Here is a 22,963-nt window from a genome sequence, read left to right as displayed (position 1 = left end):
CCGGTACAATTGTACACTTACAATATATATATATATATATATATATATATATATATATATATATATATAACGTACCATAACATAATTTAAAAATTAAAATATGGATCGCCTCAAAAAAGAATAATATCAATCAAACATACCAAAAATATTATAATTATATATTTGTAAAGATAGATAGATGAAAAGTAATTTTAGAAATTATTTAATTTATAGAGAGAACAAATTAACTTCCACAAAATTTAAACAACAATTTATACATTATACCACAATTATAAAATAATTATTTATTCTTACATATCGCATGGGTCTACAACTAGTTATATATACATAAAATTTAAATTAAAAAAAAATAGAGTGAAGCTTTAAAATGTTGCAAATTTTCTTTCGAGATAAAGGTAGCTGAACCGAACAAGCCAAGGCAGCACAAGTGCTCGTTTTTAAAGAATGCAAAGACGAGAAGAATATGATATAATAATCCATTATTCATGATTTGATATTAGTGCTTCTTACTAAAGTAGAACTGCACATGATTAGAACAGACATGCAAGATAAGAAATGATAATATATAAAATCAGATCACGCTATTATTGAAATGTAATAACGACACACAAATTGCATAGAGAGAATGTTGGTGTAGCTAGGAATAGATCTGAATGTCTCTCTTATGTTGCAAAAGGAAGAGACAATTGAGTTGATTGAGAGGTTGAAAGCGGTGGCTTATTTGCAAGACTAACATGCCTCAAATGTGAAAAACTTCACCATGTGAGGTCTACCCCTTGTGAGAGAGAGGTAACATGCACCGGAAACCTCAAATGTAGACTTTACTGACAGAGGCAGGTCATCCTTGCTGTTGCTGTGTCCTTTGTATACTATTACTAGCAGGAGACAAGGATTTCACTGGTTTTGGTCCCACGCTCACTGCCTTCTCGCATCGACAACTCGAACTCAACAACAACCCATTCGTTTTAGATGATGATGATCTTTGTTTGCTGCTCTTTTGATTGCACCTGATGATGGTTGTGTCATCATCCGCTAATTCTGATGCGGCAACTGACATCCCTTCAGCTGTTGTAACACTCCAATCAATGCTAGCCTCGCTTGCTTCATACCACTCTACATCTGTGGGTGCAACTGCAATTTCATTTGGCTCCTCACGCCTAGTACTATATAAAAAGTAATTATTAGACCCCTTGGCATTGACAATCTCGTCTCGAGAATCTCTGTGGTTCGTTGTTGAGAAGCTCTCTATCTCAAACAGGTCGGAGCTTGTGTCGCTTGCCACTTCTTCATCATCAATCATAATTGATGATTTGTTGGGACTTGTTAATGTAAAACTCTTACGAATTGATTGAATAGTAGAGATGGATGATGATTCATGACGAGCTGGTAGTCTTGCTCCTAGTGACGATGATGATGATGGATTTAGTATGGGAAAGGTAAAGTTATTAGCACTATGATCGGTATTAATAAAGGGCTTTCCAGAGGCTCTTACTACACTATGCTGCCCCTGCATTTGTAAAGGAAAAAAACTTGGTGTGTTGATCCACATATTATCTGACCTGGTTTTCTGGGGGGTCTGCCTTTTGGGATTCATAGCACCTGTACTACTACTGTGACAATGTTTGTGCGATAATGATGGTGTTGGTGCTGGAAGATGGGCTTTTTCTTGGACTTGAACAGATTTTTTCCCTGTACAAGGGCATTTTCTGCAGAAAAGCCATCTACTACTAGTTTTTTTCTGAGCATTGCGCATAGAAACTGGAATTGCACAGGGAGGATTGGACAAGAGGCCAGTCTTGCTGTTCCAACTGGCTTCGGATGAAGCTGTTGGAGTTGCGGCGGCACGAGCCATGTAGTTTCTGGCATTAATATAGCCATCCACAGAGGATGAAGCTGAAGAGAATCTGTTGGGAGCGGCAGAGAGATCAAATTGCTCCGAATTATGTTCCAGATTCATAGCATTGACATTAATCACAGGGGAAACTCTACTATTGTAGCTTACTTTCTCAGCCTCTATGTTACTTGATTCATTGAAGTACTTACGGGCATCGAAAATGCCGATCTCGTCAACTACGGTGCACCCACCAACTGCATGGTCGCCATTATTAACGGCTTCATCTGGTCTACTATAAGAGCACACAGATAAATCCTCGTCTCTTGAACTGTATGTTTTTTGAGATAAGCTACCATTAGAGGTTTCCATAACTGTTGCTTTTTCCATCATCTCTGGCACTCCTCTATTTCGTGAAAATTATTAGAAAAAGAAAAAGAAAAAAAAAGGATTATAATATAATACTCAAAATTTTGGACAAAGAAATGGAGTCCTGGAATTGAATTGCCTCGTAAACTTCATACTGGTGGTGTATATATACTATGGTTGGATACAACTTTGTCCGTCAATCATGAAGGGACCAGAGAGTAAAATGCAAGATGTTCTTTCAAAAGGAAAAGAAAAGAAACAAAACAGAAACACCCTTAAAGAAACACCACTCTCAGTTTTTTTTAAATCTCTCTCATTTTCCGATGTATATTAAAAATACTTAATATTCTAAATAAGAATAATAACAAAAGTTGGACTTAGAAGCATGGATGTGCCAAGTGGCTACTCTCACTAATTAGTAAATTAATTTTAATATTATTTGTTATGATATATTTTTTCAAATTAAGGGATGATAAATTTAGGTAAAATTTAGGTAAAACTTTACCATTTAAATTTCAATAAATTTAAATTATATTCAAACTAAAAGTCTATTATAAAAAATTAAACTTAAATTCCGAACATCAACCCATTTTTTTTCTTAAAAAAAAAACCCACGTTTTGACTTTTACTCCATCTAGAAGTCTATTATTAATATTTTAAGAACAACTAATTAGTAAATTAAATTTATACTATTTGTTATGATATATTTCATCAAATTAAGGGATAATATTTAACAATTGTTTAATTTAGATAAAAATTTATCATTTACATTTCAACAAATTTAAATTCTATTCAAACTAAAAGTCTATTATCAAAAATTTCTAGACTTAAATATTTCAAAAAATTTAAATTCTATTCAAACTAAAAATATATTTTTAAAAAATCTAAACTTAAATCCCAGACAACAACACATGCTTTCTTTCTATAAAAAAAAAAACCACATTTTGACTTCTACTCCAACTAAAAGTCTACTATCAACATCTTAGTAACAAATTAATTTTATATTAATTTTTATGATATATTTCTTCAAATTAAGGAATATTTCTAACAATGGTTTAATTTAAATAAAACTAAAAGTCTATAATTAAAATTTTCTAAATTTAAATTCCACACAACTCACGTTTTTGTTTTTGTTTTTTTCCTCAAGTCGCATCCAATATTAAATTAATTTTTTATTGAGATATTAAGCTACAAGACTTTTGACTAAGGGATAAGATTTAACAATAATTTAATTTAGATAAAACTTTATCATTTAAGTTTTAGAAATTTAAATTCTAGTCCAACTAATACTCTATTATCAAAACCTTCATATGTATATATTAGGCCATGGCTTTTCAATATAAATTTTCTTAACCATTAAAGTCAACCGTATAATTAAATCCTGCACGATACACCCCATATTGTTTTTTTTTTTTTTTATACTTTTTTTTTCCCAAAATGCAACTTAAGCTTATATTTTGATATAATAAATTCACATTACTTGTTGTTCTTTGCTTTTGAATTTGTGTGCAGGATTTTATGTGAAATGAAGTTTTCTATAAAGAAGCAAAACAATAAACACCCATTTAAGTTCTAAACAATTAGAACTTAAATCAATTTTTTTATTAAAATTGTTTACTTATTTTATAATTTATTATTGCTATTCATTTAATAATTTTGTTTAAAATTTTTTTTAAAAAATTAGCTTATATATATATATATATCTAGAGAGAGAGAGAGAGAGAGAGAGAGAGAGAGAGAAACGGGTTCAAGTTACACTTTAGGTATTTTAAAGCAACGTTACTTCACTCATTATGTTTTTATTGAATATAAAATTTGACAAACCAACCATTGGATTACTTTTTCTTCTTATAATCTCAATGCTTGCAAAATTTCAAAAGATAATTTGAGATCACTAACCATTTTATCTATAAATGTTTAAATTCCAAGTTTTTATATTATAAAATTATGCATAACAAAATTAAGTTTATAAGTTGCATTATAAATAACATCCTATACTTATCAAATTTGATATGCGTGTGTTAAGAACAAAAAGAATATGTAATCCAACAATGAAATTCTCAATATATGTACTAATCCTATATAAAATTATTAATAATTAAGTGGTGTAATACTATTTAAAGTTATACAAGATGTAACTTAATCTGTGCTGTGGGAAGGAGAGCTAAAAAAAAAAATTCTTCCAACCATATCAAATTTGGTACTTAAAATCAACAAAGGAAGAAGAATTTACTGAAGTCATTGATAAATTCATACGAATTTGCTTATGTTGATGAAACAAATTACGCAGCACAAAGTTTAGTTCATTTGTCATAGAGCAAAAGAATTAAAGGTACAAACCCTTAAAAAATTCACGGTGACAAATGGTAAAAGGCAAGACTAGTATCAATTTCAATTGGCTACATGCCAACAGCAGAACCTGTCTACACAAGATTTTCTAGAAAACATGGCCATACGGTTTATCTCTTATGGCTGATGACGTCAAAGGGCAACGTTAAATTGATGAAAGTTTGGAGCCCTATCACTTTGATCACTTTGCCATAAACAAGAATATCATAAACTCATCAACCAGATGGAGGGGTAAAATTTGCACACGCAATGCAAACAGTAAAGGAACAGTTGTATATAGACACATGTACCATTGTCAGGACATTTAAATCCATACTTTTATTTTGTTTTCTTCTTAACTTTGTACCTTTAGCAAACAATGATAATAAGTCAGATAAGTCTTTAAGAATTATTGTAATTTAGGACTAGACGTTAACAAGTTACTCCTTTTTGGTTACCTTCTTATACTATACTCTTCTTATATGTAGAGTATCATTCTTTGTAAAGAACAACGAATAATAGAACAAAACTCTTTTCAAATTTTTTTCCTTAGAAAATTATATAAAACACGATTATCAAAAAAAAAATTATATAAAACAAACTTGTTCTACAAACATGACTTGTACAATCTAATTAACTCGGCAACTCTTGCCAAGGAAGTCACATCCGTCATAGACTTCCAACCCTGGCTGGTCCAATTGCTCTTCTTTAAAACAAGCACAGCGCTTACTCATCTTCCCAGTCAAAGCAATTTCCAAAGGCCTCTGAACTAACCTTGGGACGCCAACATCACACCAAACCTGACCAAAACAATCAACACGTATGATATTGCTCAATGAACATCAAAATGCCTGTTTAATCATTATAAAAGATTTTATTCAATTCTCATTCTCTATTATGTGCCCAAGTTTCCTTAACTACAGCTTTGTGTGTAACAAGGTGGATGCTTAGCCCACTACCTGCCATGCGCTCATGCGCAAGCAGACTTTTCTTTAAACAAGCTTCTACCACATGAAGTTGAATCCCTAGTAAGTTATGGAAACTGGGATGGAGATCCCAACAGCTGGAATAGCACTAACACATGGTTTTCAAGTAATGAAAAGATACCTCTCCACCATCTCCCTGGCTCCACCTTGAATTGCAACTGGGTTGTTTAGCTTCTTCTTTCTTTTGTTTCTCCAAAAGCTGTGCACCTCTTGCAGCCTTCACTTCAACTCCTTTCAAATATTTTGTGGAATTTCCTTGGCTATCATAGTAACGACCTACTAGCTTGCCAACAAATCTGACAATCAGGAGTAACACTAAAAGCATTATGCTTGTACATTGAAATTTTCATGTCAACACTGAGCATTATGCTTGTTCATTGAAATTTTTTTCTTTTAAGAGATCCATGGAAGCATGTCAAACTCAAAACTGGAATATGAAGACGTATTAGTTTAAGAAAAAGAGAGCCATATGAAGTTTTGTCACCAGATGTCCGCAGCAACAATTACAGGAACTGACAGTGAGTACAAAAAACAGCATCAAATTTACATCAACATCAGCAAATTAGGTGTCTAGTTAATTTAGCAAAATGCCTTCAAAAGGATAAATTAGGCATAAGTCAAAATCCAAAAGTAAATATTAGAAACTTTATAGTAATTTTCCATGTTACCCTTTGCTTCTATGCAATGTAGCCTTTTCCAGATTACCTAAGTTTTTGAGATAAGCATTAGTCCAAAATGATATTAGAGCCTCATCAGTATAAAAGGTCTGTTTGGGCCATTTGTGCTTTATAATACATATATTAAAAATTATTTATTAATTAGGATTAAGGATTGACTAAAAGTATTTGGGGATATAGGCTTTTTAAATCTCGTATTTGTAAGATACGAGTTCCATGTTTTGAGTGCAACTCATCTGTGTCTTGAAGAGACGACTTCCACTGAAAACATGAAATTCGTCTCTTGAAGAGTCGAGTTCAATCGTTGAACTTGTCTCTCCAACAGATAAGATTAAAAAATAGCTCTTTCCCAGAACAACTTTTAAACATTGCTATTTTGCCAAATATTTGTTTTAAAAAAAGAATTATTAGGCCATCTTTTTGTTAAAGTCCCCAGAATATCTACTTGTTTCAGTTTCTCTTTAGGTCTTCATTTCAAGTTAAGATACTCTATGCAATGTATACTTATAGCTTGACGAGTAATGTTATGGTGGACTTTTGGCTTTGTTTTCCTTTATAAGCTCTAACGTTCTAATAGTTTTGAGTTTTCAATTTGGGTGCAACAAATTTTGTTTATTTAAGATGCTCACTAATGTATCGTGTTATTCAGATGTAATCCATTATATTTTATTTTTATTTACTTTATACGCTCTTGTATTTTGGTTTGTTAGTTGCTGGGGTTTTGTCCCTGATCTGCATATTTGGGTAGTCAATCTTGGCTGTGTGGTTTAGATATTGTTTGTCTAGTTGTTGGGAGTTTTGCCCTGTTGTAGCATTTAACTGTCGTGGTGGGTTTTCCAGCTTGTAGCTTGATAAAATCCACTTGATTATCATTATAAAAAAAGAGCTTCTCCAATAACCCTTTATATGAATTTTGGATCTTGAACTAACCTCAAGTGTAATCCATTTCTTATTCATTCAAATTTTCTTTGAACCATAATAATATCTCACTTAGGATGAAGCACGTGGCAGGCTTGCACACAACAAACATGCTCCAATGATGTGTAACAATGGAGAGAAAGTAACATGGTTTCCACAATTTTAGGAAGTCATCTTGAAAATGCATTTTCCAAAATTTTACAATAACATGACCAAGGTATGACACTTTTTGAAAAGGTGAAAGTTGGGTGTTCAAAGATTTATATATATCATTAATCACATTCATTAATAAAAAGTAAAGAAAATGTTTCAGAGCTGCATGATAAATCTTTAATTAAGGAGGTTTCCTGAAGTTTCGGATGCAGGCCACTAACAAAAAGAAAAATTCACTGTAGGAAGATTTTTATTATACGAGGGAAGAGTTATAACATGATGGAGAATTTTCAAATTTCAACTTACTAGAATGAAAAAGACAACTGATCAATGTAACTCACGTGTAGCTTCTGAAATAGAAATCCCGCCATTCAACAACACTCTTCACCTACAAATGTAATATAATTCAATTATATGTGGAACTTGTTAAAGCTGTATTGAAATTGGTTATGGTGCACAGAACAAAATTAATTGCAACAGATCCCATACAGTAGGAGAAAAAAAAAAAAAAAAAGGAGTTCCCTTGTTTGCTCACTATTTTTTTTATTTTTTTTATTTCACACTTATTTATCTTAAGAAAATAGTACTATTTTGAAAGCAGTGATAGAAATCTGTTTTAATAACCTCACTAAGTACAGTTAGAGAGATTCCTCTCTCTCTCTCTCTCTCTCTTTATTATTATAAGTAAATCTTTACCAATAAAAGAGAGAGAGAGAGAATGAAGAATGTAAGAATCTCACAAGGTGGAGTGATGCAAATTAGCTGTTTCCATTAGCAGCCTTGGTATAAGGCAACAACAGTCAGCCAATCCTTGATGTAGCAGTCAGTGCAAGTTAGAGCAGTCCAGTAGCTGAGTTCGGCTGTGCAGCAGCCTACTTTAGTGTAGTCTAACAGTTCCAGCAGCCAACCAGGGTCAAGATCAGATGGTTAACTAAGTTGTAAGGCAAGTCAGTTATTTGTAACTAAAGGGAGCATGGAAGGCTGGAGTTTTCTGCTGTGACAGTTAGATGAATTCAAATCAGTTAGACATGTAACCAAACAGCCAACTTGAGGCAGTTATTGTACCAGCAGTCAATTAGATCCACTTGTATTTGGTTACTTAATTTGTTTTCTGATTGAATAAGCATTAACCAATCAGATTTAATCTTAATTAGAACCAATCTAATGGCTGTTAGTGTAGTGCAGATTGTACAAATAGCAGATCAGGTTCTCATTTGAAATCAGTTTAGAGTTAGTGAACAAAATAATTTTTGAGAGCTCTCTTGGAACTGTGTTATTGCAGAGGTTCTTATCCACCTATAAGTTACTAGTATTGATGAACACCTAAGCCCAAAACAAAGAAGGCCAAAGAGTTTATTTTGTCTAAACTAATCTTTTATTCCCCTACAAAAAAATAAATAAAGGTTGTACATACTACCTAGTGCATGGTCTGGGAGAGGTGACAAGTCTGCCTTCCCCCCCCCCCCACCCAAGTATTTTGTCTTCCATTCCACGATTTTAAAAACTGGACCAGTTGAACCGGGAACCATGCACTAGTCTGGTCCAGTTCCTTTAAAGAACTGAAATTTAAGCAAAAAGCAGGAACAACAGGAACTGACGATCCAACCAGAAAAAACCGTAACTGTTGCAGTTGAACCGGTTATAGGCCTGTTTGTTCAAAAAGCCAAAACTGCACCCTTTGGGTATGTTCAAAACGGTGTCATTTTGGTTTTAAAACCCAGACAACGTCATTTTTAGTTTTTTTTTTTTTTCCAAACCCTAATTCCTCTTTATCTCTCTCTTTCGTCTTTCCATCCCCTCACTTTCACCGCTACTCTCTCTCTCTCTCTCTCTCTCTCTCTCTCACTCTCTCTCTCTCTCTCTCTCGCTTTGCTTCTCTGCTCACTCTTCACTTCTCACTCTCTCACGCTCTTCACTTCTCTGCTTACTCTCTCACTCTCTTCGCTTCTCTGCTTGGTATGTTCACCCATAGTCAATCATCTTTTCTCTTCTTCTTTTTTGTTGAATAATCTTGTGCATGCATATTGAGTCACAAATTATATTCTCTATTTTCTTTTCTTTTTTTAAGATTTGCTCTGCTTCTCTGCCTCGCCAAATTGAAAAGATTTTAGATTTGCTCTGCCAAATTGGTAAGTCTGTTGTCTGTCTGTCTCTCTCTCTCTAGTTTTTTTACAGTGTAGGGAGGCTAATCCCATGTTCAGTTATCTCAGATGCAAACTTGACAAATTTCCAGCCTTGTTTGCAAAGGCCGGAAAATTGATTTACCACAGCCCCAGACCCAGACCCAGACCACTGTCAAAAAATAAAAAAAGCAAATAAATCAATTACCTCACTGCTAGATAACCCCTGCAATGAGTCTGTGAGCCCATCTCCTGTATAAAGAAACAAAGGGGGAAAAAAACAAGTTTACATACAACATAATAAATTTGGAGCCGTATTAGTTTTACAATATATATATATATATGTATAGTGAGAGAGAGAGAGAGATGAGTTCAAGTTATACCTAGCATAACTCTAAAGAGCTACTCATTTTTTAAACTATTAGATTTAAGTAAATCCTACGGTCAAAAAAAGACCCTCCTTAATGCTAATATTCTAATTAATCTCATTTATTATCCCTTATTTAATACATTCCACACTTGTTTTTAAACCCAAAAAAATTTATACATTCTCTCTCCACTGCACGTCTCTCTCTCTCTCTCTCTTTGCATGGCTCTTCCTCTATCTCCTCCACGAACAGGTTCCTGGCAGCAATAGAAAAAAAAAAGCACAGCCTGCCGTGTTGTTGAATAACACAAATCAAGAGTTGACGTGTTGTACTCTATCTCTACATCTCTGGCCCTTGGTTCTCTTTGATTCTAAGAGATTGAATTTAACCATACTTTTAAAATTATAATAAGTTGTGTGCTGTTTTTTATTTTTACTTTTTTTGATGAATGGTTTTGTGCTGTAAAAATAATGGCTAGGAGGAGGATTGAAAGCCATTATGGCGTTGCTTTTTAGGATTTAGAGTTCTGTGTTTCTGTCTCTGTATTATGTATAGTTGTAATATATTGGCTTCTCACATGGAGATTGTGCATTTGAACAAACATTATCAAATCCATGTTCAAATTAGAATGAAATTAAACCGTATTCCTTTTCACTGCCAATTTGAACTCCTCCCCTTTCCCTTCACTTTTCTCTCAAGCATCAAACCGCATTTGATTTAATTTGGTTAGAAATTTAGAATGGAGAATAAACTGATCAAAGTATACTCATACATATAACACTATGGTTTGAAGGAAGTTTAGTCATTCTCTGTCTATCAAGTTCAGACCTTCACTTCACTTGCTGCACATACTTCAGAAATATATTGTTGCAACAGCATAAACAATGTCGCCAATCTACAAGTGATTGCCAGCTACTATATAAATAGAAGAGGATTGGAGCAATTCTTTCTTTATGGAGTATATTATTAGGATAATGTGTTTAATCTACAACACGGCAGGTTGTGCTTTTTTCTTTTTCTTTTTTTTTCTGCCAGCGACCTGGCCGTGAAGGAGATAGAGGAAGAGCCGTGCAAAGAGAAAGAGAGAGAGACGTGCAGTGGAGAGAGAACATATAAATTTTTTTTGGGTTTGAAAACAAGTATGGAATGTATTAAATAAGGGATAATAAATGAGATCAATTAAAATATTAGCATTAATGAGGGGTCTTTTTTTGACCATAGGTGTAACTTGAACTCATCTCATACATATATATATATATATATATATATATATATATATATATATATATATATTAGACTGCAAAGGTTCTCTTTTGAGTTTTGATTATTTGATATCACAATTTATCATTATTTTTAAAATGACTAAAATGCACAAATACCCATGAACCAAGTTGCAAGAACACTCCTAGAACTAACCAATTGAACCCGTGAACTTTACCCTTTTGTTAGCCTCTAATGCAAATTAATAGCAGAAACTGACCACTGATTCAAGCGTGACAACCTAAAAAGCTTTACAAATAACAAAATTATGAGAGAGAGAGAGAGAGCACAAATTCTCGGTGCCTTGAAGAACCCATCAATGATGATTACAAAAACAATTCAACCCCAACTCCATCTCCAACCAATTCCTACTCTAAGATTATGTTGTGAACCGGGATAATTTATTGAATATAAAAGATAGTTAGTCAATGCGAGATGACTAATCTCTTGAACTTCAAAAAGGAAATAGACATTTTTTTATTAATTTTCTGCTTAATTCTCATTAATGCATTCAACATATATAAATAGCCAAGGACGAGATAATCTCATCAACAAATCCCAAAACATTGGAACTAATCCTATCCTAAAACATAGGAATTAAATTGACTACAAATAAGTAATAATACTAATCTATCTAGGAAGTCTTATTCTATCACTAAACCAAATTCAAATAATTTATCTAGCACTTGGGTCATAACATTCCCTTCCCCTTCAAGATGAATCTTGTCCTCAATATTCCAAAACATGGGAATAGATGCCTGTCTACACTACGCCATATTCTTCTTCCCCAAATGGAGAAAACTCGACCTTTAATCTTAAGTAGTTGAAGGATAAGAATTCGAAACATAGATACTTGCACCAATTCTTTAATCATTTTTTTGAAAGGAAGAGCCTTGTTTTTCACATCCTTGAACTCATTGGGAATGACAAATTCAATGTGTAAAATTAAACTAGGCTTATTCGAAATCATGTGTGGTGTGGGGATTGTACTCTCCAAGAGGCCTTTCCGGAGCTTTATTGTCTTAGTAGGTCCAAGGACTCCTCAGTGGCTGAAGTTATGGGGTGGTCTGCTGGGAGGTTTCACTTGAATGTGCTATTTCGTCGTCCTCCACAAGATTGGGAAGAAGAAGCCTTTGATCGGTTTATGGGGCTACTCTACTACTCGTCAGTGAGAGGGCTTGGACCAGATAAGGTTTGTTGGAAGTCTGCAAGGAATACAGGATTTGAGGTTAGAGATTATTACAGTTCCTTCTATCCTCATAATCCTGTTTCCTTTCCATGGAAAATGATATGGCAATCGAAGGCTCCTCCAAGGGTAGCCTTCTTTTCTTGGTCTGCTTCCTTAGGTAAGATCTTAACAACAGACAACCTTCGTAAAAGACGAGTAGTTGTGCTTGACTGGTGCTTTATGTGTAAGAGGTGTGGAGAGTCGGTGGATCATCTTCTACTTCATTGCACCATAGCTTGGGAGCTGTGGTCTTTGGTTTTCTGCTTGTTTGGTATTCAGTGGGTTATGCCTCGTACTGTTCTTGAGGTGTTGAGGCTTGGCAAGGAAAGTTTGCGAGACATCGTCACATTGATATTTGGAAGTTGGTACCTCACTGTTTGATTTGGTGCATTTGGCGAGAGAGGAATGCTAGAAGTTTTGAGGGTTGCGAACGCTCTTTGTTGGAGATTAAGTCTTTTTTCTTACACACTCTCTTCGAATGGAGTGTGGTTTTTTCTCATTTTTCCTGTTCTTCCTTTTCTATTTTTCTTGACCGTTGTTCTCTTGTTTCATGATTTCTGCATCCTTAGTACATCCCCAATGTACTCGGTTTGGCAATTCCTTTATTATTATTAATAATACTCTTACGTTATTTATCAAAAAAAAAAAACTAAATTAACCCTTTGATCTTCAAACGCTATTTGTATAGCAAGTGCATCCTCCAACTTATTACTCTCTAGAATTATTGGTGATGCTTGGAGTACATCACTTTGATTTTCCGAAATTTCATTGGATTCTTGATTCGTTGGGTTTTTCTCGAAGACCTCTAACATTTGATCACATAAATCTTGCATCTTTGCTTAAACTTTGGGACATGCTCTTGAGGATCTCTAACATTTGGTTGACGTTCTCCAACAAGCTTCCCAAAGTCTCGGAATCAAGGTCATGTTATGGACTAAACATGATGGACTTTTGAGCCTTGTGCAAAAAATGATTTTTTTTTTTTTTTTTGGTGGGGTGGGGGGAACGGCTATTGGGGACTAGTGTGGGCGGTACTTTGTTTTTTGGTTAGTGGGCTGGGTGGTTTTGGGAGTAATGGATTTTGCAATTGGGATTTTTTTTTTTTTTTTTTAATTGTTGTCGTTCGTGTTTGTTGAAGAATTTTTGGGTTGTAGACTTGATAGAGTTGAGTGGGTGGAAAGTGGAAACACATGGTTAAGCTTACACTTAATTCATGTAAGACACTAGGATCATACCATACCACCACCCTCCGCAGCTGACATCCATGACGGCTCATTTTATCAACATTGAACCGGTGGTAGCCCTTTCTCTTTTTGGAGGCTCCATTCACCTCTCAGTTATTTTAATCTAGCCTCTGGGTGGCCCCCTCGGAGACCCGACCTCAAAGCCGCAACTGATTTGATTCCATACTCAATAAGCTACATACAATTACTCAACGTGGTGGTTGGCTATTTGGCTTTGATACCAAATGTTACAAACCCATAAGTAGAACTCACCCTTAAAAATTGGTTTATAATGGGAGAGTACCCAAAAACTTATAAACACATGGTTAAGCTTACACTTAATCCATGTGGAACACTAGGATCATAACAGATAATTGATGCTTGGAAAATATTATTGTGTGTTTCTAGATTTTACTTATTAAAAAAAAAAAACAGTATTTCCAGATTTTAGCCAAAGCACTCAAATTCAGGCATTTGAGTTTCTACTTTGGGAGTCAAAAAGAAATGATCTATAATAATTTCACCTTGGCCTTGGATTAGGGGTCTTCAACCTATTCGTCGCAATGCTTACTATGTATCCAACTATCCATACATCTCATTCCAACCCATTTATAGCAAGACTTCAACTCTCCTATGGAAATGACAGCTTAAAGAACCAAGGTAGTTAAAGGCAATCCGAGTGAGCGCCTAGGCAATCAAAGCAGTGCAAGGCACCACTAAAGTGCCTCAAAGCATTGAGGCAAGGTGCCTTTGGTGAGGCACCTGACTGGAATAAAAAACCAGTGCATTGAGGCGAGAGTCACACTCAGATTCAGTTAAAAATGAAACTGATGCAATTGGGGGGTAAGTGATTACCAAAGTGATCTTGAATTTAAAGTAGAAAGCTAAAAGAAGGTTTCCTTGTAAAAAATTAGAAGCTGACCATGAGTAAAAATTTTGATCAGCCTTCGAGATATCTCAATGGAGTATGAACATAGAACTTTGCATGAAATAATCAATAGGACATGAATAGAAAATATAAATGACAGTTGCTACCTGTGAAGTTCCCTGAAACAAATGCACGAGAAGCATCTCTGAAATTCAATAAGAAGGCAAAAGATGTCAGTTTACAGTTCTTAAACATACATTAAAAGAAAGAACAATGACAGTCACAAATAAGTAAATATAAGTAAAAAACGGCTGTGCTGGAAATTAAGAAGCATGAACACAGACACAGCATAGGACATAGTGACACAATAATTCTTGAAAGTTTAGGACACAACATGGTAGAGATGCAGCAATTAATTAATATATATCTTTAGAGACATTTCATTTATTTATTTATAGGCATATTTTATTTGTTATTTTAACTTTTCAGAAAAAAAAAATAACTATCAAAATCTTTAAAAACATATTTAAAACCAAAAGAATTTAAAGACTCACAATTAAAATTAAATTTCTCCCAACACGCTGAGGACAAGCGTGCAAGAGTCTCTCTAACATGTCTGACCAAGGGTTTTCGAGTATGCATGCTTCATAGGCTAGAAATGAGAAGTCTTAGGCAGCAAAGTTTCAATACATGAATAGCAGGTGCTATGAATATATGAATCAGTTGACCATCTTTTCCTTCATTTTCCAGTTGCTACGGATCTGCGGTCTATGGTTTTGGGTTTATTTGGAGTAAGTTGGGTTATGCCAAAGTTTGTTGTTGGGCTCCTAGCTTGCTGGCAAGATCAGTTTGGTCGTCATCAAACTGGACATATATGGCTAACCGTTCCCCACAGTTTAATGTGGTGTCTTCATAGGGAAAGAAATAGCAGGTGCTCTAAAGATAATGAGAGATCTATGCTAGACCTCAAGTTATTTTTCTTTAGAGCCTTATTGGATTAGTTGTCGGCTTTGCAAAACCAATCATTTCTTCTTTTCTTGATTTATGTAATTTTTGTACTTGATTTGCTAGCTCTTGTACACTTCATGTGTACTAGGGAGTCTCTTTTTTTATATCAATAAATCTTATTACTTATTAAAAAAAAAAAAAGCTTCAATACATGTTGCCATAGATTCACAAAGGGTGACAAACTATATATAAGCTTATGCATGAAAAACTTCCTAGATAAAATTATCATAGAATAATAGTGCAAAAAAATGTTGAAAATACTCCATAAGAGCATTCACATTGGAGGTGCTAAAATGCTATTTTATCATCTCAAACACTAAAAACACCCCACATCCCATGTGCTAAACTTTAAAGAAAATTAGCAATAGCAGTTACCATAGCTCAATTGCTACTTGGCTCTCTCTCTCTGAGACAAAACCACCAAACTCATTAAGCCTAACCTTGAACACCTCCGATCATCAATGGCAGATCGTCAGAGCTTCATCTCTCTATGGCATCGCCTTTGTCAATTGTGGATTTTCGTAGTTGTCGTGGGTTGGCGGTGGTCGTTGTGGTGGTCATGGGTCATTATGTAGGTTTTGGGTTACATTTGGGTTTGAATCGGCGTAATGGTGGCGATTATGGAGGTTGTTATTGAGGATTTTGCTGATGTGGTCAATTTGGGATTAGCTTTTGTGGTGGTTGTTAGTTGTTGTTAGATGTTCGAGGGGATTAGTTTTAATATTTGGGCTTGGTGGATTTTTCCGGTGGTTGTTGGCAGTTGTTGTGGCTGTGCATTTTCTGCATTGGTTCAAAGATGGAATGTAGGGTGACTGGTGCTACTGGGTGTGGGATTTTGGGTTGGCTGGGATGGGATGTAGTGAAATGAATTTTTAATATTTTATTGGGATGTAAAGTGCATTGTTAAGTGTTATGTTAAAATAGATAAATTAATTTTTTAAGATACTAAAAAGCTACATTTAATTGCAACTAGTTATATAAGCATTCGCATCAGTCTCAACAAACTAGCTTGAGCTAAAAAATATGAGAAATGATGTCCACAATATTTTCACAACATTTTTATAATAAATCCTAAGTGGCAGGATGTTATTGGTTATTATTATTGGCGCAAAAAAGTAATCTTCGTGTTAAGTTCAAATTTGAACCAATAACAACTAACTATATGTGATTTAGAGGGCGTTTGGATAGCACAGTTGCGTCCACGTCTGGCCCTTTTTTTTTTTTTTCCACGCGCATGTGTCACTGTTCATTAGCCATGAACAGTGATTTTAGGCCAATGAACAGTACTTTTTGGGATGAACAGTAATTTTTACGCATTAAAAAATTATTTTTGTACCGTGTTTTCAATTTTCAGTTTTCAGCAATAAGTTCTATCCAAACGGACTCTTATTATAAAAATGTTTTAAAAATATTGTGAACTAACATCTCTCACAAAATATAGCTGAAAACCCACAAAAAGCTCATGCATCAGTCTCAACAAACTAACAAAGAAATTTAACATTCAACTCCACCTGGCTACAACCAGCGAGACACCATTCCTCGCTACTACTAATAAATTTTTTTTTTTAATTCTTTTTTTTCTCTCTCTCTCTCTCTCTCTCTCTCTCGTCACCTGACCGATCAACATCAATCGGCGATGAATGCTCTTCCGATCAACACCATATTTTTGAAATTGAAATAATAATAATGCTCACCTTCCAGAAAAATGATTGTAACCTCCTCCAGTGCCATAATGAGATTTTCCTTTAGTCACATCAAACACAGATCTGAGAGAACAATAAAAAATAAGAATAAAAAATTAATAGAAAGAAAGAAGCAAAAGGAAAAGAGAGAGAGAGTAGCTACCCGAGAATTCCTAAAAGTATGGGTAAATCTGGATGAGTGCCATTGTATAACGCCAATTCTTCGACAGTGAACAGTCTCAAATCTTCTTCTTCTTCTTCGACGGTGAACAATTTCAATCTGAAGAGGAGAGCGGCCACGAGGGCGACGAAAACCCCCAACACAATAATGATAATACTATTATTCTTCATTCGCCTCTTGCGATCGAGAAGAAGCTGGCCGAAGAGGATGAACCAAAGAGGGCTGGGTGAGTGAGGAGCATCAGCAAGACTTTGGGAATGGATTTGATTACCGCAGCAAGTTTTGGCTGTCGTGTAATTCAAAGATATGTGAAACGACCTCGTTTTGGAGTGTGATTTGGCAAAAGGGAAAAAAAAAAAAAAAAAAAGGATGTCTCAATTAGGAAGTGGGAACTCACTTCCTTAATGGATTTTTATTTTTTAATTTTTAAGTACATTCGACTAGAAAAATTCTTAGATACTTTCATAACATAAAAAAATTGTACTATTTTCTTTCACATTTATGATAGACCCTATTATAAATTTAATGAATGGACCACCATAAATGTGAGAGGAGGAAAAATTATTCTCCGTACTCTAGAAATAGCTAAAAATTACTTCATTCCTCTATTACTAAAAGTCTCTGTCCCTACTACACCATTGTACACGTTCCCTTCCTAAAATACCCTTATAAAGAAAACAACCTTACTCTCTAGAAGGCCAAAAACTAATTATTATTTATATGTACATTTACTATTTAATTCCAAATGATTTATTTTTAGTTTTATAGTAACTACAAGTTTTACTACATTAGTCATACAAATTAAAGTGCAATTCAAAATTTAATTATGAGGTAGTTGAAATCCACCAATCACATTAATTAACATATCAATTTATAAGTTTCATGTAGTAAAAATTGCAAAAAATTTTAACATTTTCTTTTTAATTTGTGTGCATCGAGAGTGCATTAAAAATATTTCACTCAAAAGTCATACACGTGCGTACTTTTTTTTTAGAAGAATATACATGCATACTTTGTTCTCCATTAAAAACATTTCACTCAAGAACCATATACACTTCCTCTCTATTCTCTTTTTTTCAAGATAATTAGGTACCTAAAGGAAAAGAAATGCATGTTATAATGTGTTAAGGGATGAAAAATCCACCAATTGTCACGTGGCTCTCACTTGACTCGAAACAACACCTGCACAACAAAAGACAAGACCCAACCAAGGGCACCGGTGTGGTACTGGCCAAAAACCCTTCGAAGGGCAAGTTAGAGTTTATTTTCTTCTTCACAACCCTAAAGTGCTAGAGCTGAAGTGAATTATGCGTACCGTGGTTTATGAGGGTTTTAGGGTATAAATAGTAGTGTGGAGCCGAAATAAGCGCCTTGGTGAGGAAGTACTTTCCTTCTAGAAGAGTAATTTATGGATTCTACGTATCTCCTAGAGCCATTTTCCTTATAAGAATCTTCTCGACTAGGGTCAAACGTGTAGCGCAAGAACTTTCCTTATACACGCATTCGTGGAGGACAAGATAGGTTATGGATGAAGGCTTACTTATCCTCTTCAGCTTTTCCTTCCGTCAACCTTTCCTTCTTAATGTCGTCAGCTTACACATCTATCTCCGGAAAGGTCGTCAGCTTAGAACCTTCAGCTTTGACTTCGTCAGCTTTCTTCCTTCAGCCTTGATCTCATTAGTTTTCTTCCTTTAGCTCAACGCCGTCAGACATGAGGCAGGGCCGCGAATGTCGAAAGGGGATGGTTCAGTGATCACAGCTGATGGGCTTGTTACTCCCGTTAGCCTTCTTAAGGTGTTAGCAACAACTTGTAAAATCACCCTCATCATAATGTTATTCTACTTGTTATGCAGAGAAGAAAAAAAACTCAAATTATGCACGCAAAAAAATGTTGATACCATGGAAATTGCATAAGAAAATTGTACAATATCATGTATTTGTAGGTGTGTATTTATTTATTTATTTTTTTTGTGATATCAATATATTCAAGTTATATTTTTTATCATATTTTATATAATTTAAGTTTCTTAATGACTACCCTAGAAAATTTTCCTAGAGCTGCGACCATTAGGAGAAACTTGAAATGTATGCGTAATGAATGTGAGAGAATGGAATCAATGGATCACCGCGTCATCTTGTCCCGAAGCAACTAAGTATGTCTCACTTATTATACTGTTGTTGGGATTCATATGAATTCATCATTCATACGAGAGGAAGAAGTATCATTTCCTTGAACTCCAAATATACCTAATAATTTCCATGTGAATGAAATGTTCTAAAAGAGGCAAATGCTTGTCAAGCTCGCCTGTTTGGTAATATTTAAATGCATAAGCACAGAATCACATATTTAAATGCATATGATTGACCACCGTGTACCTTGGTGCGGTGATCACTCTACAGATATAAGTACTTGTGAAGTGTAGAGAGCAAGGGCTGAGATTCAAGTTTCCAATAGAAGTTTCACACACATATACACTTAGATTAGGCTAGAGTATAATTTATATCTTGTGAAAATAAAAAATAAAAAAATCCATATGATTAAAATGTTCTAAAAAAGGCATCATCACCTATTTTTCAAATAAGATAAGTACCAGCCTCCATTTTCTGCCTTTTACTAGCTAGCAAACAATTACAAATCTGAATTAACTATTCCATGTGACTTCAAAGCATAAGTATTTATCTGTCTTAAGGGCTGGGAGAGCTTTCTTTAATTTGTCAAGATTGTCAGCCTTTGGAGCTTCCTTATCTATTGTGTTGTGAACTCTTAGAAGATTTCAATCGTCTGCAGGAGAGATCAAGTAAGGTTAGGCTTGATTTTAGATATATTTTTTATTACCTTATAAATAAAAGAAAGAAAATTACATGCATGAATAGGCATGTGTGATTGTGTGCATGTGTGAGAGAGAGAGAGGTTATTTTTTTTAACAAGATTATATTTGAGTATTTTAGGGGAAATCAATGAAGAAACATAACCTTGAACTAAGCTTAGAAGCACAAATAAATTCTCTATCTTGAAGATGATATTTGCCTCCACTCAATTGAGTTTGCTATAACGCTCCAAAAAAAAAAATCTTTTGGATACTTTTTTTTTTTTTTTTTTTGTTGAGAATCGATCTTTTGGATACAATTAATCTAGGATTCTACAACGTAGCAATCTTAGATACTTTTGTGAATTTCTCTCTTGTGCAAAATCTGTATATGCTCTAGAAAGGATAAAAATGATCATTTCACTTAAAGAAGCTAAATATGAAACATTATTTATAAATAATGAAAAGTTGTCTTACAAACGTATATAATACAACTGCAAATTATTTGTGACGCACGTACATACACATCATAGAGTAATTCGTGCAAATTAGATGAAGATCATAGAGCAATTTAAATTTCTTCATCCCATGCGTCTGAAGCTGCCATTTATCAAACACAATGGAATTAGTGTACGTAGCAACTAAAACTCATGTAAAAGTTAGCTCCTTAAAGGCTAAAATAAAATCATTTTAAAAGTATTACAGCTAACAAATTAATAATCCACCAGCCTACATTTTTGAATCCTAGTTAATTAAAAAGATCATACTCCTCAGTCTTCATATATTTGTGATTTTCCAATTCTATGGAAATTTAACTATTCCTGTTGATGAAATATGATGGTGGGTTAAAGATTTTTTTTTTTTCCTGCTTTTTTTTTTTTTTGTCCAAATAAAATGCTAAAATGATAGTCATTGGCATTCCAAATTGGTAAATGCACAAGCACAACGACAACAAAATATAAAATATACATACACAAAAAATTGAGAGTCTTTTTCACATCTATTATTGACATGGAAAATTGTGATTTTTTTAATATAAAAAAATCACTTTCATTAAAACCACTTTTATTAGTAGTTAACTAAGTACTAATCGTAACGTCACCTCAACTGAGGTAGAAATGGTTGTAAATTTTGTGTTTATTGATGTTTAAAAAAAAAAAAAAAAACACACCTACCTGTTTTAGAAAGTGTGAAGTCCTTGTCATACCCAACGGCCCAGAAGAAATACCCACCAAGACCTTGAGCCTTTGCAAATTCAACCTTCTTCTCAATCGATGCTGGCCCATCGTACCCAATCCAATCGGTTCCAGCATATGAGTACATCGATACAGTCTGCTCATCAAACACCACACCTTCAGCTTTTGTCTCATTGAAATCCACTATGTCAATATATTTCATAACACCATTATTGCCAGGCCCAGTTCCAACTGCAGGAGCTCCAATTCCATTCTCGCTTGGACTTTTCAATTGCCAAGTTCTTCCATAAAGTGGCAGGCCCATGACTAATTTCTTTGGCGGAATCCCAGCCTTGATCCAAGATGAAATGCCATAGCTAGTGCTAATATTGCTGGCCTTGTCATAAAGCAAAGCGTGTTCACCAGTGACTGAAGTGTCCCAGCTTCCATGATAATCATAGCACATGGGACTAACAAAATCAACATATTTGTTTATGGCTTCGACAGGGTAAGTTCTAGGTATTTTGGATAGGAAAAAATTGGACGCAAAATAAACTGCTGCACTTAAAAACAGCTGAGGTTTTCCAGAGATAGAAGACTCATTTTCAATAGCTTCATGCCACTCTTTAAAGAGTAATGAGAGATTTGACATATCTTGTGGAGTATGTGGGAATTCCCAATCGAGGTCAAGCCCATCAAAGCCATACTTCCTAGCCACACTGACCGAGGAGTTGATAAAGGCTGCACGACTATCTGGATTGCTTGCCATACTGGAGAGAGTGTGTGGGCTTGCAGTGCCACCTCCAATGGATACGAATGCCTTTGCTCGAGGAGTTTTGGCGTGGAGGGTGGCCGTGAAGTTTTTCATCAATTTGTCCTCAGTCTGAGTGATCAAAAGTTGGTAACTATTGGCATCAGGCACAACAAAAGCATAAAAGAGGTGAGTGAAGTAGGATGTAGAGATTGCTGAGGGAGGAAACTTTTCAGCTCGCCATGAAGGCCAATAACCACCTTTGATACCTCGAGGAGGTGTAGATGGAGATGGTGAAGTACTTTCAGGAGGTTTCAACATGGTATAGGCGATAGTGAAGATGAAGTTGACTTTGGCTGGAGAGTAAGGTTTGTCTCGGTCCTTGCCATCATATATTGGAGTATATAACCTTAAGGATACTGGTAGGTGTGAAAGCTCTGGCTGTGTCCATATTCAATGCTCTCTTGGATTTACATTTATGAGGTTTGGTTCGCATAAATTTAAGATGTCTCTACTGTTTGATGAGTGTTAGTTTTTTTTTTTTTTTTTTGATGACTACGTATTAGTTGGGTTCTTATTTTCAATAGGATTTTGCCATTTCAATTAAATATGCGTTTGGCTCCAAATTAACAAGCCAGCCTATTTTACTATTTAGCTTATTTTTTATAGTATTTATAAGTCTTACTGTACTTTTTGGTACTATACATGAGTCCTACTTTTTTTTTTAATCTTTATTTACAGTACTTTAGTAAAAAGTTTTCAGTTTCGATAAAATAAGCGGATCTCAAACAGACCTTGTGTGGCTCACCCCATTTTATCATCAAACTAATTCAAGTGACAACTGAAAGAAAGTGGCGTCAATTCAAGTGACAATTGAAAGAAAATGGCACCAATTCAAGTGACAATTGAAAGAAAATGGCATCGCCCGTAGAAAGTGGAAGAATTTTATAGTCATTTAGCTTTTAGCTTGTAGCTTGCAACTTGCAATACACGCAATCTTTAGCTTCATAAACAAGGTATTCTTTATCTT

The 22,963-nt window shown here is 34.6% G+C and overlaps 3 protein-coding genes across 4 annotated transcripts; all 3 read right to left on the bottom strand.

Annotated features, from left to right (window-relative positions):
* Positions 1–620: 620 nt before the first annotated feature.
* Positions 621–2,224, bottom strand: LOC142622798 (protein PHYTOCHROME KINASE SUBSTRATE 4). The gene has a single exon (XM_075796334.1). The coding sequence runs from the start codon at positions 2,222–2,224 to the stop codon at positions 839–841; it is 1,386 nt and encodes a 461-aa protein (XP_075652449.1). The 3' UTR covers positions 621–838.
* Positions 2,225–4,913: 2,689 nt separating this feature from the next.
* Positions 4,914–17,494, bottom strand: LOC142621008 (membrane-associated progesterone-binding protein 4). The gene is made up of 7 exons (XM_075794333.1): positions 17,183–17,494; positions 17,032–17,103; positions 14,497–14,534; positions 9,591–9,634; positions 7,604–7,650; positions 5,636–5,810; positions 4,914–5,328 (listed from the first exon to the last, which is right to left on the bottom strand). The coding sequence occupies exons 1-7, from the start codon at positions 17,368–17,370 to the stop codon at positions 5,158–5,160; spliced, it is 735 nt and encodes a 244-aa protein (XP_075650448.1). The 5' UTR covers positions 17,371–17,494; the 3' UTR covers positions 4,914–5,157.
* A 2,290-nt stretch (positions 17,495–19,784) lies between these two features.
* On the bottom strand, positions 19,785–22,396 carry LOC142622579 (class V chitinase CHIT5a-like). 2 transcript variants are annotated; one of them, XM_075796092.1, is made up of 3 exons: positions 21,183–22,396; positions 20,485–20,607; positions 19,785–19,982 (listed from the first exon to the last, which is right to left on the bottom strand). In XM_075796092.1, exons 1-2 carry the CDS (start codon positions 22,252–22,254, stop codon positions 20,579–20,581), a joined length of 1,101 nt encoding a protein of 366 aa, XP_075652207.1. In that variant the 5' UTR covers positions 22,255–22,396; the 3' UTR covers positions 19,785–19,982; positions 20,485–20,578. The 2 variants fall into 2 exon arrangements, with proteins under 2 accessions (XP_075652207.1, XP_075652208.1); XM_075796093.1 differs by lacking the exon at positions 20,485–20,607.
* Positions 22,397–22,963: the final 567 nt, after the last annotated feature.

This window comes from Castanea sativa, chromosome 1 (assembly GCF_040712315.1).
Source record: "Castanea sativa cultivar Marrone di Chiusa Pesio chromosome 1, ASM4071231v1".
Lineage (NCBI taxonomy): Eukaryota > Viridiplantae > Streptophyta > Magnoliopsida > Fagales > Fagaceae > Castanea > Castanea sativa.
This window is presented reverse-complemented; position numbering and strand designations above follow the sequence as displayed.